The 17,735-nt window shown below is 36.4% G+C and overlaps 1 protein-coding gene across 1 annotated transcript in view; it reads right to left on the bottom strand.

Moving 5' to 3' along the window:
• Positions 1-17,735, bottom strand: part of LOC136253753 (usherin-like) — an 88,294-nt gene that overhangs the window by 42,046 nt on the left and 28,513 nt on the right. The window contains exons 21-29 of the mRNA XM_066046412.1: positions 14,608-14,910; positions 10,682-11,002; positions 10,354-10,632; positions 9,986-10,264; positions 8,425-8,697; positions 7,756-8,058; positions 6,284-6,616; positions 5,940-6,218; positions 4,189-4,464 (exon numbers count right to left, since the gene is read on the bottom strand). Of these exons, the coding sequence (XP_065902484.1) occupies positions 4,189-4,464; positions 5,940-6,218; positions 6,284-6,616; positions 7,756-8,058; positions 8,425-8,697; positions 9,986-10,264; positions 10,354-10,632; positions 10,682-11,002; positions 14,608-14,910 (2,646 nt within the window). The remainder of the gene's footprint in view (positions 1-4,188; positions 4,465-5,939; positions 6,219-6,283; positions 6,617-7,755; positions 8,059-8,424; positions 8,698-9,985; positions 10,265-10,353; positions 10,633-10,681; positions 11,003-14,607; positions 14,911-17,735) is intronic.

Raw genomic sequence — 17,735 nt, 5'->3', positions numbered from 1 at the left:
GCAAGGATTGATAAATCAGTTTTCTAATGTTTCAGTTATATTTGTGGCTGTAACTCTTTCCTTGTTCATCGTACGAGCAGAAACAAAGATCAAAAGAGAATTACATCATTACGAATCAGTTGGTATACAAGACAATGTGATTTGAACAAAGCAGGATGGCAGATAGACACAGAATGAGTTTCTGTTTAGGAAATGAGCATCGTACGTGTTTGTCACAGGAAAGAAAGTGACTTTTGAAGGACCACTACAATAACTGTGTTAAAGATGATGCTTAATGTTTCTGTAAGATTTTAGTATAGTCTGTTCTGCTTCTACTGACATGCAACATGAGTGATTGCTGTGTTTACTTTGGGAGAAATGTCTCATAGAAAATACATGCTAAACAACACAAGATGCAATGACTGTACGCCTGCAATTAAGGTTGGAGGGAGAATTTTCTGTGAAAAGTTGTATAATATACGTAAGAGGTAATGTACATGTAAAATTTCAACCATAAACCATAACTGGTTATCAGAAATTACTCAAAATGTTTCAAAACTATGTTTGTGTGTCTCTCACCCCTTCCACTATTGGATATATTGTACATCATGTCAATTACCATTTGTACTTGAAACAGAATGCTGATATTTGTCTGTGTCAGAAGATCAGAAATTCAACTTGAAAATTATGGAGCTTTATGAGTGCTGGCATTATGAGCTATTGTGTAGTACATAGCATGCACTGTATATGAAATGCAGAGTTATCTTTACTGTATGAAGTTTTTTCAAGATATCTATGTAGGTTGGCTAACTATTAACTATTGGCTAACTATATCTATTATATGCCTTATTTGGATGGAGTTATTCATAGGGCTGTGCTATATTATTAGACCAGCCCAATGAATAACTCCATTTGAATAACTCCATTTGAATAACTCCATTTTAAGCCCTATGAATAACTCCATTTAAAGACCCCTGATCCAATTCCAGGGGTCTTTTAATTAAAGTCCTCAGTATTTCTGAATGATTAATGCGGTATGCCAAAAGGCATGTCTCCAGATGAAGCGATGTTGAAAAGTGAAAAAATCAAGCCCATAGCCTTAGCTGTTATCACGAGTTATGTTTGCCTGAAGGAATCAGGCAGGCAGTTAGTCAGTAGAAGCTTTCATTAATGTTAAAAAAAATTCATAACGATTTAATGGAGGCATTTAGGATCATACTGAAGGCACTTTTGGGCTTGGTTATACCTAGCCAATACTGCCAAGGCACCAGGATGGTATTCTGAAGCTGGTTTTTGGATAATATTTTTGGCCAGAAAAACCCAACCTACATGATCCCTAATATACAATATCACCATATTGTATGATAATGAGATCAGAAGAACACTACCAAAAGCAGTTACACCGTTTGAGAAGAAAACAAAACAAGACACCAGTGGGATTCAAACCCTCATACAGGTACAGTTCTGGGGGGTTTCACCTGTTTCCAGATACCAGTCAGTTTCCACAAATTGAAAAAAACTCAACAAAGTGTTTGAGCCTAAAACCAGGTTTGTTAGTAACCTTTAGTGACCAAATTACATAAATTACTTCTCTCCACCACAGAAAAATCCAACCACTTCTTTTGAACTTTGAAGTTAAGCAATTCTAATAATTATCATTTTAGCTATCACAACCTTGGCAAACTGCTCGACAAGGCATCAAATCTTTTTGTGTAGGTTCATATTGGTAAGATTCAATTGTGAAAAATTAATTTTGTTAGTGTTGTAGTTAGCTAAATACTAGGCTTTAATTACAGTGCCTCAGTATGGACCCCGGACTTCTACTTTACAGTTAGAAACCAGTCAGCAAATTTTCTAGAACCGCTCCTGCTCTTATACCTAGAGCATAAACACTATATATTATACGTACACTACCAAACCACTTCAAATAGTAGGATGCTTATCACAATACAAATAGTACTACAACACTTAAAATGAGATACATTTTGGCTACAGCTTCAAAATTTGAATATCAAGACACACGGTAGTGTGTCGTGCAGCCAAAGAAGCCAGCGCACAACACCCATGAGTATATTGACAGGAAGAACGAAAATTCTATTTTCGCACCTCCGTAGCTCTGTGCTGCCCAGATGAAACAAGACGATTTTTGCTGTGGACATGCCCTCCAACATCAGCAATCCACATTCCAAATTTGAGCAAAATCGCTTCAAGCATTCTCGAGATATGCAACTTCAAAAATTGGCTTAGTTTCTTCGTTTTTTTTTTCTTCTTATTTTTTCCCTCTTTTTGCACACTTACAAAAACTGCTATAAAATGCGAACACTATATCCGATTGCCTTGAAATTTGGCACACAGAATGGGGGTATAAAGGCGCATCTATGTACTAACTGTGGTTAGAAAACAATAAACAGGCAAAGAGTTATTAGTGATTATTCACGAAAAATAATACCAATATGTTGTCATGCCTACAGGGTAAACCGCTGATGGAAAGAAGCTGAAAATCGGTGGGTGAATAGGTTAACTATTGAACCTCAAACTTTTTGTGGTTTGAAAGAAATCGAGCTAAAAACCAGGAAGACACAAGGAAAAAACCAACAGTGTATAACAATTATGCAATCGAGATTAGCTAATAAAAAACGACTACTTTCCACGCCTACGGAAAAACCACTTGGGGTAATGCTTTGAAATTCGCTGTACAGATGGAGTAATCATCTTAGAAACACTCTTCAATGGTGTAGAAGAATTAGACTTAAAGCCATAGAGTTATAACACGAAATCCAACTTGATGTAGCAAGTACGAGATAGAGATACTCTAATAGAGCAGTCACCCTGAAAAAAATTCAAGAAATGAGCTAGGAACTAGTAACCTGTATAGAGATCAGCTACAAACAAATCGCCCTGTAGAGAGTTCAGCTAGAAGAAGTCACCTTGTAGAGAGTTCAGCTACAAAGAAACCATCATGTAGAGAGTCAGCTACAAACAAATTGCCCTGTAGGGAGACCAGCTAGAAGAAGTTACCTTGTAGAGAGTTCAGTTACAAAGAAACCATCATGTAGAGAGTTCAGCTGCAAACAAATCACCTGTAGAGAGTTCAGCTATAAACAAATCACCCTGTAGAAAGATCAGCTAGCTAGAAGAAGTCACCTTGTAGAGAGGTCAGCTAGCTAGAAGAAGTCACCTTGTAGAGAGGTCAGCTACTAACTAGTGATCCTGTAGAGACATCAGCTAGAAGAAGTTACCCTGTAGAGAGTTCAGCTACAAAGAAACCATTATGTAGAGAGTTCAACTAAAAACAAGTGATCCTGTAGAGACATTAGCTAGAAGAAGTTACTTTGTAGAGAGTTTAGCTGCAAACAAATCACCCTGTAGAGAGATCAGCTAGAAGAAGTTACCTTGTAGATAGTTCAGCTACAAACAAATCATCCTGTAGAGAGATCAGCTAGAAGAAGTTACCTTGTAGATAGTTCAGCTACAAATAATTCACCCTGTAGAGAAATCAGCTAGAAGGACTCACCTTGTTTTCAGTTACAAAGAAACCGCCATGTAGAGTTCTGTAATAAATATATGTGTTATATATATAATTTGTACATTTACTGATAAAATCAGAAATATTTAAAGTATTTAACATTTGCTTCATCTTTTCTTCTTCCTGTGGTAAAGAAAAAAGATAGGTTAAAAAAGCCCCTTTGGGGTATACAAATACAAAAAGAAGTGAAATCTAATCCAAAACAGCCAAGCTGTAAAAATAGAGTGCGGCCCTCAAAAAGGATATGGTGAAAAAAGATGTGAAATTCAAGGTGGCAGCCAAGAAATGGCTGTGATGGTAGGTTAATGGTAAAAATTTTAATGACGACAATTCAGGTGAATTTTGTGCCAAGACCGAGTGACACCAAAATTCACCTGAATTGTTGTTATTAAAACTTTTACCATTAACCTACCATCACAGCCATTTTTTGGCCGCCACCTTGGATTTCACATCTTTTTTTACCATAGCCTTTTTGAGGGCCGCACTCTTTTTTTTACAGCTTGGCTGTTTTGGATTAGATTACACTTCCAGCAATTTTTGTAGTCTATAGTATTCCATCAAAGACAGAGAGATATAAGCTTATAATGTGTGCAGAGTACTTTAATGCATTCCTTTGTAATCTTTGTATGCATATATTTATACTGTAAATTATCTGTATAATATCATGTATGGGTAAAACTTACTTCCTTGTAATGTCATGAAAGTACTGGTAACTGGACTACTAGACCCTGCAAATGTTGAAGCTGTTACAGTAAATGTGTAATTGGTGAAGGTATTCAATCCAGTAATAGTAGCACCAAGTGATACAGTCACTCCACTGGTCACTAAAATACTTGTTTCTGTTACAGTAACAGTATAGAAGTAGAAGACCATTCCATTAGGTAAGGAAGGTGACAACCATGTCAGTATAGCATAAGTTATACCAGGTGTAGCAGCTAAATTTCTCGCATTAGTAGGAGCTATAAGTGATGAACATCAGAAATGTGTCACACACAAGCACTCTCACACAGTATTGCATAAGAAATAAATTTTTAGCAAATAGCATACACTGTAAGTCACCAATTGTCGGCATCATTTTATCAAGTGGTTGTAATTCTTCACTGTAGTGACAAATGGACTATTCAATAGAGCAATCCTTAGTCTCTATGCACAACTAATTTTAATTATCTCATGTGAGTGAGCATCATGTGATAAGTGAAATCACAAAGCCCATCATGTGGGATAGTTATAAAAACCGGAATCGAAACGGGAAACGAAACGAAATCAGCCTACAGTCTAGTGTAGGACAATTACTATATTATACACAGTTACACTTATATATGCACGCACTACCTGTTTATGCATCAAGCAAGACTCCAAGTGGAAGATTTCTCTGCACGGCACTTATCGATTAGAGATATTAAACGCCTGCTCCTATCCGAGGGTCTGGGGACCTGCTGGGGACTCTACAATAGAAAAGCTCTGTGCTTGGGTAGGTGAGCGTTGATTGTTCCTTGACCACTTACATAAGAGGTGTGCCATAATAGCCACAGATGGCTTCATCCCTCTCTTAAAGCCATGGCCTCAGTGACAGGTCAACGTATGCACTGCAGCCAATAATTACCGTAAATGGTTTGTAATGATCAAGTAGTTATTGCTATTCACTTATCTTAAGAAAGTGGTCAAGGAACAATCAACGCTCACCTACCCGAGCACAGAACTTTTCTATTGTAAAGTCCCCAGCGGGTCCCCAGACCCTCAGATAGGAGCAGGCGTTTAATATCTCTAATCGATAAGCACCGTGCAGAGAAATTTTCCACCTGGAGTCTTGCTTGATGCATAAACAGGTAGTGCGTGCATATATAATAGTGTAACTGTGTATAATATAGTAATTGTCCTCCACTAGACTGTAGGCTGATTTAGATTCATTTCGTTTTGTTTCCTGTTTCAATTCCAGTTTTTATAACTATCCCATCATGTGCCAATTATCGCCATGAAGTATCCACGTACATATTATCAGCAGACGGTGTGCAAATTCATGAGTAATACCTCTCTGGTGCTTTATTGGTTCTTTACAAACTTTCTTATGGGATATACAGTGCTTGGATAACTCCCTTGTCACAGAAATTTTTTGAAGATGAGGCAAGCCATTTGAGAGATATTCAGGTTAGGCGCAAAAGCATAACTAGTCAGCATAACTTGTAGAGCACTTTAGGAACAGTAATAAATATTACTTATTGAAAATGATTGCAAGAAATGTTTTAGAGAGTACAACAGCCCAGATTGTTACTGGCTAACTTCTGTTATACTCCACAGTCTGTATACTTTACAGGTGCCGATAATTGGTACCTACCAATAATCGGTGACTTAGCCTTTATAACAGTCAAGGACTACATGCTTATAATACATACAGAAATACTGTTTTTGCTTGGACCATACTAACAGAAAGACTAACCATCTTCTGAAGTTCTCAGTGTAGCCGTAGCATTAGGACCTGCTCCTGCACTAGTGTTAGCATAAATGACAAAATTGTACATTGTGTCTCCATTAAGACTGGTAATAGTGCCATCAGATGTGTTGTTATCATAAACAATCATAAAAGTATCTATTCCATTAGAGTAGATAACAGTATAATTCTGTACGATTCCATTTGTTACAACTGGAACACCCCATGATAACTGTACTGTAGTTGAAGTCATTGCCTGTACTGTAAATCTTGTAGGTGCTCCAGGTACTGTACACATCATGTAACACAAAAAACATAATTAACACTGCAAAGTGACTAGACATAAAGCTTACCATCTTCATCAGTTCTCATGTGTATTTCATCAGTTAATCTTCCAATAATTACAAAATCAGACTGTTCATTTTGGTCACCAAAAGAGAATGCTCTAACACGAAAGCCATAGTAGGTGAATGGTGTCAACCCTGACACTATAGTAGTCTGGTTACTAGTATCATCGGTAGTGTTTAAGGTGATGTTTAGTATCATCATCTCATTATCTTGTATTGATGAATAAAGAATAGAGTAACCTCTGATCTCACCATTTGGTGACTCAGGATATTGCCATGATAACTGTACTGTAGTTGAATTAAGTACCACCACCACAAATCCTACTGGTGGGGATGAACCTGTATATGTGTCATAATTATTTCACTATGCACAAATGTAATGCAACATGAAACATGCATGCAGTAGTGTATTATGAATTTTATGAAAGCACAAAGAAGTAGATAAAGTCACTCAAAGTTCTTAGAACATTTTACATAGTGTTCAAGTACACACATAATACACCCATATAAAATATGTGTTATAGAAGCTCTATGCTTGATCACTTCAATCTCACTAGAGCTGCACCAATTCTACAGTAGTATCTGTATTGGCATTAGACTGATACTGCTGTTTTCATTAAGTAGCTACCACAGAATCAGTCATTATATGTGACCCGTTGAGCAAAAAGCAGCTGTTTTTGCACTTTCTTCAAATTCCATTTTATTGTTTCTCTGTTATCTATAGTAACAAAAGAGTGGACAGCCAAAGTTCCAGCCTTTTGTGATGAATAACTTGGAGTTATAGCGCTAGACAGTAGGAACAGAAATAAAGTCAATTTGTATAGCAACAATTAACACACCAAATAAATTACAGGCTCTTATTTAATAAATCATATATCATGGCTGAAGCAAGCTATGAAGCTCAGTATGTTCACCATGAACTGGCATATCAATCAAGGTATAGTGTTTTCCCAGTACATCTCTGCGGGGACAAAGAAGAAGGCTATTTTAACAAATAAATGATGACAGTAAACTGTATTTCTACCGTATTATAAATAAGCGCCCATAACTCACAAACTGTTCACTGTACAAACATAAAAACAGAGATTTTCTTACTCAGGAGATACTGGTGATGTATAGGTTTTAATGATGCGAGCTTTGATTCGATACATAACGAAGCAACTGAAATGTACGTAAAATTTTTATGTAGCACATGTATTTTACCTAGTTTATTTCAATACATTTTTATAGCAAATAGAATTTTGCAAAAGTGGCTGGTTTTCACTCAGTGGGTCACATATATATTCCTACTTGTACTGATCATGCAAGCATATCATCATGTGTGAAACTAGAATGGCCTACATTTGTACATGCTCGCACAATGGAAGTCTGGTAGCGTCATAATGTACATGATGCTAACATAATTTTAATGTTGAGGCTTTTTGTCAAAATATAATTATGTCAGACATATGATTTTGCTCAGAAAGTAGTGCACTTACTGTATGGATCAGTTAGAATACTGATGGTATTAGTCAATTCTCCAGCTCCAATTCTAGTATATGCCCTTACAGCCACACTATACATTGTGAAGGGATCTAGTCCACCAATAATAACTTGATAAGAAGTGTTTGTGGTCACAACAACTGGTATACTAATAGCATCTCTATCAAGTATGTTACCAACAGAGTAGAGGATTTCATATGATGTGATAATTCCATTGGTTACATCTGGTTCAGACCAGGTGACATTTATTGCTGTGGAGTTGATCTCATTGACAAATAGACTACCAGGAGGACCAGGTGCTGTAAAAGTACACATATTACAGGGCTTAAAAGGAGTATTCGCATGTATTTACTGCTGATTGTGTATATAAGCAAAACTTTAGAAATGAACTACTGCATTTGAACAATATTAATGTAAATATGGAGTAGCAATCAATGCAAGAAAAAGTGCAGAATGATTGAATTAATAATAGGCAGGACTACAAGCTAAGACCTAAGAAGGACAGGAGGAATATTAAAACTTTAACATCGATACACAGTTCAAAGAATATGGAAATAAATTCTGTGCTTTGTCATATTTGATTTCTTCACTGATAAGCAACGGTGCAAGTGTTATTTCTACAGTAACTATACAGTAACTGGCTGCGTGTATTGATATCAACTTACTGTCTTCATCAGTTGTTGCACTAACAATTACACTACCATCACCCTCAGCAACAGTAGTGGCAAATACTTGAATCTGATAAGTAGTGAATTTCTCCAACACGTTAATGATAATTGAAGTGTTGACAGTGTAGGTATTATCAGTCACACCTCCAGTAGTGAACTCAATACGATATGATCTCACAATACCATTGGGTGTTATTGGTCTTTGCCAAGTTACCATAATAGATGTGGAACTGATATTATGTGATGTGACTTGTACTGGAGCACTTGGAGCTAGAAATAACATTAACAAAAAGATTAGTGAACAATGCAAAAATAGTTTGGCTGCAAAGAAAATTTCACAAGTGACTGGTAATTACAACTTAAAGTGTTGCGATGTTAGTGTGCTCAATATGCTTGTGTCAATTATCCTGGCATAATTCCAGTACAATAGGCTAGCAAAAGAATCAAGCATTATACCAGCGTAAAAGGCAATTTAATGTGTGTACCATAAATACAACAAAACATGAACAAATTATACATTATTACTGCATTTCATACATCAAAAAATCATGTAATATTACTATTCTTACTGCTTCTTGGCTAATCACATGCACTTTACAAAAACAAGATTGAAATACTCTAATAGAGCAGTCACTTACTGTGATTACAGCCGTCAGGAAATGCTGATGTACAGCCTCTGTACTCTAATAAAACAGTTGAATCTCAAGTGTAGTCTTGATTTGAATTCTATTTTTCAGCATAATAATCTTGATTTTTCAGCAATGCTCAAAAGCATAGCAGGCCCCTTTCAAAGTTTAATAATAATTATTGTGACTGGACCTGGGAAATCCAGTCTTATTGCCAATGACAACACATTTCAAGAACACAAAGCTATATGAATAAATATCAAATTTCACATTGAAAATTAGCTAGACTTGAGTGGTCTGCTTTTGCTGGCTACTTTTTCCAAGCACAGTGGAAAGCTGTACAAGCTTTAATGGGGCTTTGGTCAGTCTGGAGATATCTGCATGTGGTTATACAGTTCTGTGGTGCTGAATAAAGACCTGTGCTGAAACTTTCCTATCACTTTATCCAGTTTTGATACCTGAATGGCCCACACGTTCGCATAATTCATCCCCACGCATTCCTCTTTCATTATTTTTGTAAAAATTCCCTCCCCACCACCCCTTTTCTAGGTTGCCAACATCAAGCTAAAAACTAAAAATGGCAGAAAACTTAGCTGCTGGCTACTTGTACAATGGATGCTCTGGAAGGTAAGGAATTGGTGTAAAACATGTAAAACTTTGTTAAACATATCTTCAACCAATGGTGAGCTACAACACACTAAATAAAAATATGTGTTTTAAACCAGCATATCTCAGTGCTTTTAAACTTGTGATAAGACCAGTTTTCACAGACTAGGTCACAATTGACTCAAATCTAGTGATCAAGGATGAAAGTAATTACATCAATTTGTTGCAAAGAATGAAGAATCTTCTATATTCAACCTTTTCCTGTTCCAAATACCCTTGCTACTTCAATGCTTATACATGTAAAAAACCTGTCACTTAGTACGTACCTGCTTCATCAGTCACTACAGTAACTCTATCACTAGCTTCACTTGGTGTTATAGTAACTGCTAACACATAAAATGTGTAATTAGTGAAGGGATCCAGTCCTGATACCAACACAGTCACATCACTAGAGTTCACTTCCATCATCTCCATGTCATCACTACTACCATACACTACAGTGTAATAGCGTAGGATCCCATTTGTGATACTGGGTGCATCCCAGGTGACCTCTACTGTAGTAGAATTAATGACCGAATTCCTGACATTCTCAGGTGGGCTGGGTGCTATGAGCAGATGAAAATATATAGATTATTTGCTAACTACATTTCTTATATATAATTATTTGTAATTCTATATGCATGCATATACTAACCATCTTCCATTGTTCTCACTGTAGTTGTAGCATTGTCACCTGCTCCTACACTAGTGTTAGCATAAATAACAAACCTGTACTCTGTGTACTTGTTGAGATTATTAATTGTGTCTTCAAATGTGCTATTGTCATAAGTTATCATAAAAGTGTTTGTTTCATTGGAATAAACTATAGTGTAATTTAGTAAAATGCCATTAGGAACAGCTGGAGCAGCCCATGATAAATATATCAATGTAGATGAAACAGCTCTCGCTGTAAATCTTGTTGGAGTTTCAGGTACTGTGAAAATCAACAATGATAAAATTTTGCCTCACAAACTATATCTCACCATGTTCATCTGTTCGGACACGTACTTCATCTGATGATATTCCTACATGCAAAGAATTTTGGTCCCCAAAAGAGAAAGCTCTCACACGAAAACTATACAAGGTGAATGGTCTTAACTCTGACACTGTAGTAGTCTGGTTACTAGTATCATCAACAGTGTCTAAGGTAATGTTTATTACTATAATCTCTGTGGCTGGAATTGTTGAATCAATAATGGAGTAGCCTCTGATTTGGCCATTAGGTATCTCAGGATACTGCCAGGATAGTTGCACTGCAGTTGCATTGAGAACAGTAGCCATAAAACCAACTGGTGGTGATGAACCTGTGATAAACAACGTCACCACATCAAGCGCCAGTGCATCCACCTAGCACTGTGCAAAATCTCTTTTGGCAAAACGATTACAATAAAGACACATCATAGTGTGTTATGTGAACAAAGAAAGCAGTGTGCCACACCAGTGTATCTTTGTGTTATTAACATTAACAAAACAGTTCGAGTTTCATATCAGGACTTGTGTCATGTGGCCAGAGAAAGCTGACAAATCTGGTGCATGACACAACCAAGAAAATGTGATTTTCATGTATTTGTACTTCAGTAAAGACTACACAAAAATAACCCAGTTTTACTGCGGAAATTTCCTCAGGGTGAAACATCTTCCACACAAAATTTAAGCTAAATTAGCCTAGCCAACTTTAAAATAATTTTCCTTCATCTTACAGTCTTCATACTGCATATTTCTTACTCTTCTGCTGATTTTTATTTTGCAACCCTTACAATAATTTGCACAAGTTTCATTGGATTCTCCTCGAATTAGTGGGGTATAAAAAACACCTAATTTATGTATAATATGATCAATTTTCAAAATTTAAATGTGCAATGTTTAGTTGTGCCTGCAGGATAAACTACATGTACTTGCAGAAATAGTTAAAAATTGGTCTACAAATAGGATGACAATCATAGAACAAACTTTTTGTAAGTACTGAAGACTATTAGCTAAGGAGATATAAAGCAAAACCTAATCATGTAAAACAAGCATGATTGAGATAGTTTGATAAAACAGTCACCAATTTTTTTATTATTTTTAATGTGCAGAAAAACGGTTAAAATTGTCCAGAGTTCAAACCATGGACTTCCATGCCTACCTTTACTACTCAGAAATTGTTGTCAGTTGCTCACCTCACTTAATTTATGAAAGTATTAATTTACTAGCTATATCAGAGAGGTAAAGTTCTATGTATATATAATATTATAGATCCATCAATGGAACTCCATATTGTCTAGAACATTCTATATGCATTATATTATAAGCCTCAGAATAACATGTGCACTCTATTACAGTATTACAAAAAAAAACAGTTAAATAAAATATGTTATAGCATACATGTCAGACGTCAAGATACTCAAATAGAGAGGTTGGTGTGATAGTGCAATTTATTGCCATGCCTACCACCTAAACTGCTCATGCAAACCGGTTAATGTTTCTGCACATGTCAATAAACTATATATAAAAGCACTAACTGTAATGGAAATCTCTTAATGCCAATGAGGTATAATAAAAACCTGTCATGCAAGTGTGTAAAAAGTGCATTTTGGGATACCTTAATAAAGAGTCATACACACAACATTGAACAAAATAAGAAGCTATAAATAGCGACAAGTATTTTGCTTTTTTTCCACCTATTTTTCTTTCCAGCAATTCTTTTATTTTTCACCTATTATGCTCCATATTTTGCTCAAGAATTATAAATTTTGCTCAGCATTAATCTTTGTTAGTTGATCATTTTCAAGTGCAAAGCTACAATTCCACCTTACAGAGACTGTTCTATTAGAGTATCTCGATCTGTACTTGTTCATAAAATGTATAGCAAGAAGCTAGCTAATATTGCTTAACACGTCTGACTACTCTATTAGGGTATCTCTATTTCCACTTGTTCTTCCCATAGCAATTAGTTATGCATTGTTGATATTTTATCCACACAAAAACAGCCAAGCTGTTAAAAAATGGTGCGGCCTTAAAAAGTCTGGGTGAAAAAAGTTGTGAAATCAAAGGTGGCGGCCAAGAAATGGCTGCAATGATGTTAATGCTAATAAATTTTAACAATGCACAAAGCCATTATTAATTTTTTTAGCATTAACATCATTGCAGCCATTTCTTGGCCGCCACCTTTGATTTCACAACTTTTTTCACCCAGGCTTTTTAAGGCCGCACCATGTTTTCACAGCTTGGCTGTTTTTGTGTGGATTTCACTCCTTTTTGTACTTTATAAGGCCCCAAAACCAGCCTATGGCTGACTTTGAAGTTTGTTTTCACTCACATTTCTTCTTATACAATGATGATTATTGAAGACAGACTTATAAATGTATTTTATTGCATGATTTAATTCAATATTTGATAATATTATTGTAATACTCTAATAGAGTGCACATTTTTTTGAGGATTTCTAATAGAACGTACATAGAATGTTCTAGAACAATCTAGTACTTCTATTGGTAGATCTATGAAATTACAAACGTTTGATTATGAGCAGATTTCAATTAGAAATTTCATTTATAAAGCAGAAATTAAGTTAGGTGATCAGCCAAGGTAGCAGTGGTTCAGTGGTTAAGGATGCAGGTGTTAGGTATGGAGGTCCCTGGTTCGAACTCTGGTAAGTTTTTTTTTGACATTTTTTGCACACCTTTTATACCCCGGGGTGACTGTTCTATTAAATTATTTCGATCCTGCGATTTTACACATGCTTAGTTTTGCTTTATAACTTTGCCGCTGTAACTCTATTGCTATTCAAACTATCAAAAGGCACTGCTACAATGACCAGCCTATCTATACACCAATTTTCAAGTTATTTCTATACTTGGTTTACCCTGAAGCCGTGACAGAACTTTTTTACGTGAATAAACGCTCATTACTCCTTGAATATTACTCAGATTCACAACAAACTTAGTACGTGAATCCGTCGTTACACGCTCTTCATTTGTGCCAAAGATCGTGGCAATTGAGTTACAAATTTGCATTTTATAGTAATTTTTGCTAAGTGTGTGAAAAGAAATTGAAGCCCTAGTACGGCGTAAGAAGAAAAAAATGAAGAAATTAAAACGAAATTTGGAACACTCATATCTCGCAAATGGCTATTGCGAATTTAATCAAAATTGCTGTGTGGCGTACCCTACTTGGGGGACAGCTATAATGCAAAAATGGTGTGCTTTGGAGAAGGGGCCATGGAGGTATGCACACATGAAAAAGCTGTTTTCTTTCTTCCTGTAAATATACTCACGGTGTGGTCGACGGTTTTCTTGGCTGTATGACACACTACCGTGTGTCTTGATCATGTCTGACTGGTCTATTAGAGTATCTCAATCTTTTGTGTAATTTTTATGTCCACTTCACAAAAAATTGTGCCTATTATGCCAGCATTTTGCTCATTGCTTTTACCCACCTATTATGCCAAAAAATTTGCTGGCAAAATCAATGCGTCCTTAGCTATAAAATAGTACAAAAGTTTTATTAAAATCTAGTTCTTCTGTTTACCTGTAGAAATACTAAAGCTTACCTCAGGCTGACTTTGGTGCTTGTATAATATGCAAATACAAAAAGAGATAATACTGTATCTAATTTAAAACAGCCAAGCTGTGAACAAGGTGCAGCCTTTGAAAAGTAGACTAGTATGAGTAAGACGTTAATTTACATCATACTATCAGCCATTTCTTGCCTCTCACATCTTTTTCATACTCACTTTTCTTTGGAAGGTTGTGCACTTGTTATAGTATTGCTAGATATACAGTAATTCTGTAGTTTTATACTACCTTTACTAAATGAATAACAGGTCTCTTACTCCTGTCCCAAAGTTTTAGCAAATAAAATTGCAGACATTGTGCTTAATGCATATAATATACGTATGTGTTGAAATTCTATAATGTTATGTCCTTACTGAATGGATCTGTAAATATACTGACAGTATCTGTCAAATTTCCCATTCCAATTCTAGTATATGCCCTTACAGCCACACTATACATTGTGAAGGGATCTAGTCCTCCAATAATAACTTGATAAGAAGTGCTTGTGGTCACATCAACTGGTATACTAATAGCATCTGTATCAAGTATGTTACCAACAGAGTAGAGGATTTCATATGATGTGATAATTCCATTGGTTACATCTGGTTCAGACCAACTGACAACTATTGCTGTGGAATTTATTCCATTTACAAATAGGCCATCAGGAGCTCCAGGTGCTATAGTAACAAGTACCACACTATTACTACAATATACTATATTCATATTCAAACATACTGCACAAATATTATGTATATGTTTTGGTATGGAACTGTATTTTAATAGCACAGTGTGTTCATTCCTTTGAAATCAGATGATTATCTTGCCAACCACTACAGTATGTGTTTTGAAGTTAACTGTATTCCGGACAAAGTATACTTACTTGTCATCTGAGACTAACATTGCTTGTAAATAAATTATGACTACTACTGTATCATTAAAGTTTCTACATCATGTAAATACATGCAGTAAAGGCATATTCATCACTGTATAGTACAAACATTTAATGAAGAACAATTTACATTACAGGTTTTATTTCCTCCCTCTAAATTACTTATATCATACAGTATGGTAGAACTGCATAGTAAGGACCATTGATATGGCAATATATTGACACAGTAAATGAGTATTACGATATGATACTGCACCTATATATGTGACCAAATTTTAGAAAATTACCCATATGGGCACATTTGACAAGGAAAAATTTGAAATTTCATATCTGAGTAGGAATCAAGCATGAAAAAGAGAGACCATCTGCACCTGCAGCTATGTTAGTGGACATTTAAATAAAGTTTAAGTTATTAAACACAGTTAATGTTGTGAAGCGTAGGCTGCGCAAGTACCCAAAATATTAGCATGCAACAGTGGGCTCTAATAAGAACAATGCATGCGCAATAAAGTGAGCAGAACACGTTGGCAGTAATTCATACCTGTTGTAACAAATCTTGCCAGTTACAGTGGCTTTTAATCTTCAAGATGAATACTCGTAGTTATCGCCGGCTGAGGAAAGGGAGGGTCGTCGTCCTTCGGAAGGTCGACTGCTGGATTGAGCAAGCGAAGAGCTTTGTCACGCCGGAGGAAGGGCCGCCTAAAGGAACAAGTATTCCGGACAGGATGACGACGCGACAAGATGCGATACTACAATGCTAGTAGCCACCTTCAGGGTCGTTTCCACAAGTTGCTTACCTTGGCCCACACACGGTGTCACGGTCGCCTCGGACAACTCCAACGCCGCTGGACTCAATACCAACAGTAACTACAGCTCCACCTCATACCATAACCAGTTCGTCGGACGCCACCTAATCAACAAAAATGCAGGGAAATCACGTGGTGGGCATCAATCAGAATCTTCGAGGACAAACACCACGACTATTGCGAAACGGCCTCAAACAAGATGCTGCATCGGGTAAGCAACAGTATAACACCAATTGGTGTACTAGTATAATCTTGCACACTGTCCCCACACACACTGTATATATTTGCATACAATCAGTGGGGATGTACCGGTACATCGTATCAGTGGCCAATATGGCGATTTTGTCTTTTGCCAATATCGGTTGGTCTCAATATAGCCGCCAAAATTGATATAATATACCGAAATAGTCTTTGCCATGGTAAAGCTGCATTATACCCTCTGTTATATAGCAAACAAAGCTGGGGAAACAGTAGTTTTATCCTTGAAAAGAAGTGCTATGCTATGAGAAGCCATAGAAATACGCGTATAGCAAACATTCTTTGTTATAACCATACAAAAATGATCATAGTGGAGAGCTATAAAAAAAAAAATTAAAAAAAAAAAAAGTAACCATGGGATGAATAAACTAGAAACACAGCTTGAAACAACCAGCCATCTCTACAAGCCATTAAAAATACGGAGTGATTTGGACTTATCTTGGTGGGAGCACGCACTAAATAATAATAATAAAAAAATAAACTTGTGGGTGCCTCACGGTCTGGGCTGTTAATTGAGGCCACACCACCACAGGCAATCAACCATTGGCAGTGATTGTTAGGACTTGGAACTACTTACTAAGTGTATCTTATGGCAAGTTAAAGTTTCTCAGTTTCCTCTAATCTAAATGTATAGCTGCACTTTATTATATTGGGTCAGTATCGGTGTTCTGACTCAGTATATCGCTTTATATTGGATCGGTTCAGAAATTTCTCTATTGGTACACCCCCAGTAAAATGTGAAATAATAAGAGTTGCTTTGTAAAAACAACAACACAAACACATGGTTATCATAAACTGTATGTTGAAAAGCAGCCAAGTACATGTTAGAGTTTTGCATAGTAGTTTCACGGTGTTGTGCCAGCTTCTTACACACTATACCCCTTGAGTCTTATAATAGTCCCAAAGAAAAGTCCATTTATTGTCATTAAAGGAAACTTCAACCTATACATCTTCAACAGGAATTGTTTCAAAACACAGTGCTTGCTCTAATGTGTACACAATACAGTGTCTTCATCATATATCTGTAGTTCTATGGTTAGGATCTGTTCCACAACTTTGCCAGGCAATTGGTACGGGGCACACCATCGGGTTGTTAGTTGCATGTTAGTTTGCGTGTACGTTATGTCTTCCTAATGTTTATGTTGTCACACTTGCTTGATATGTATGTCGTCACCATTGCTTGTCCGTATACCAACGTATGTCACTGCCACTGCTTGTTTTGTATGTCACCGTTGCTCAGCTTGCACATCATCATCATCTTCTGTATGCTGCAAGCATAGCTTATCTTGCATATTACTAGATGTTGCCACCATCATCATTTCTGCACATTGCATGGTCTAAATAAATAACCTTGATGCTTGGGGGGGGGGGGGGTAGATCACGATATACATAATACATATCATGACCTACCTATGGCCTCTATTGTAAAGAGTTTAGACAAGAGACGCTTCTCTGCTCTAAACTCTTTCATTACCCAAGCATCAATAAACCAAAAGTACTTCCTACTTTGGCCCCGCTGGAATTACATAACCTTGCCTAGGCCATATAC

This window comes from Dysidea avara, chromosome 4 (genome assembly GCF_963678975.1).
Source record: "Dysidea avara chromosome 4, odDysAvar1.4, whole genome shotgun sequence".
In the NCBI taxonomy this organism is placed as follows: Eukaryota; Metazoa; Porifera; class Demospongiae; order Dictyoceratida; family Dysideidae; genus Dysidea; species Dysidea avara.
This window is presented reverse-complemented; position numbering and strand designations above follow the sequence as displayed.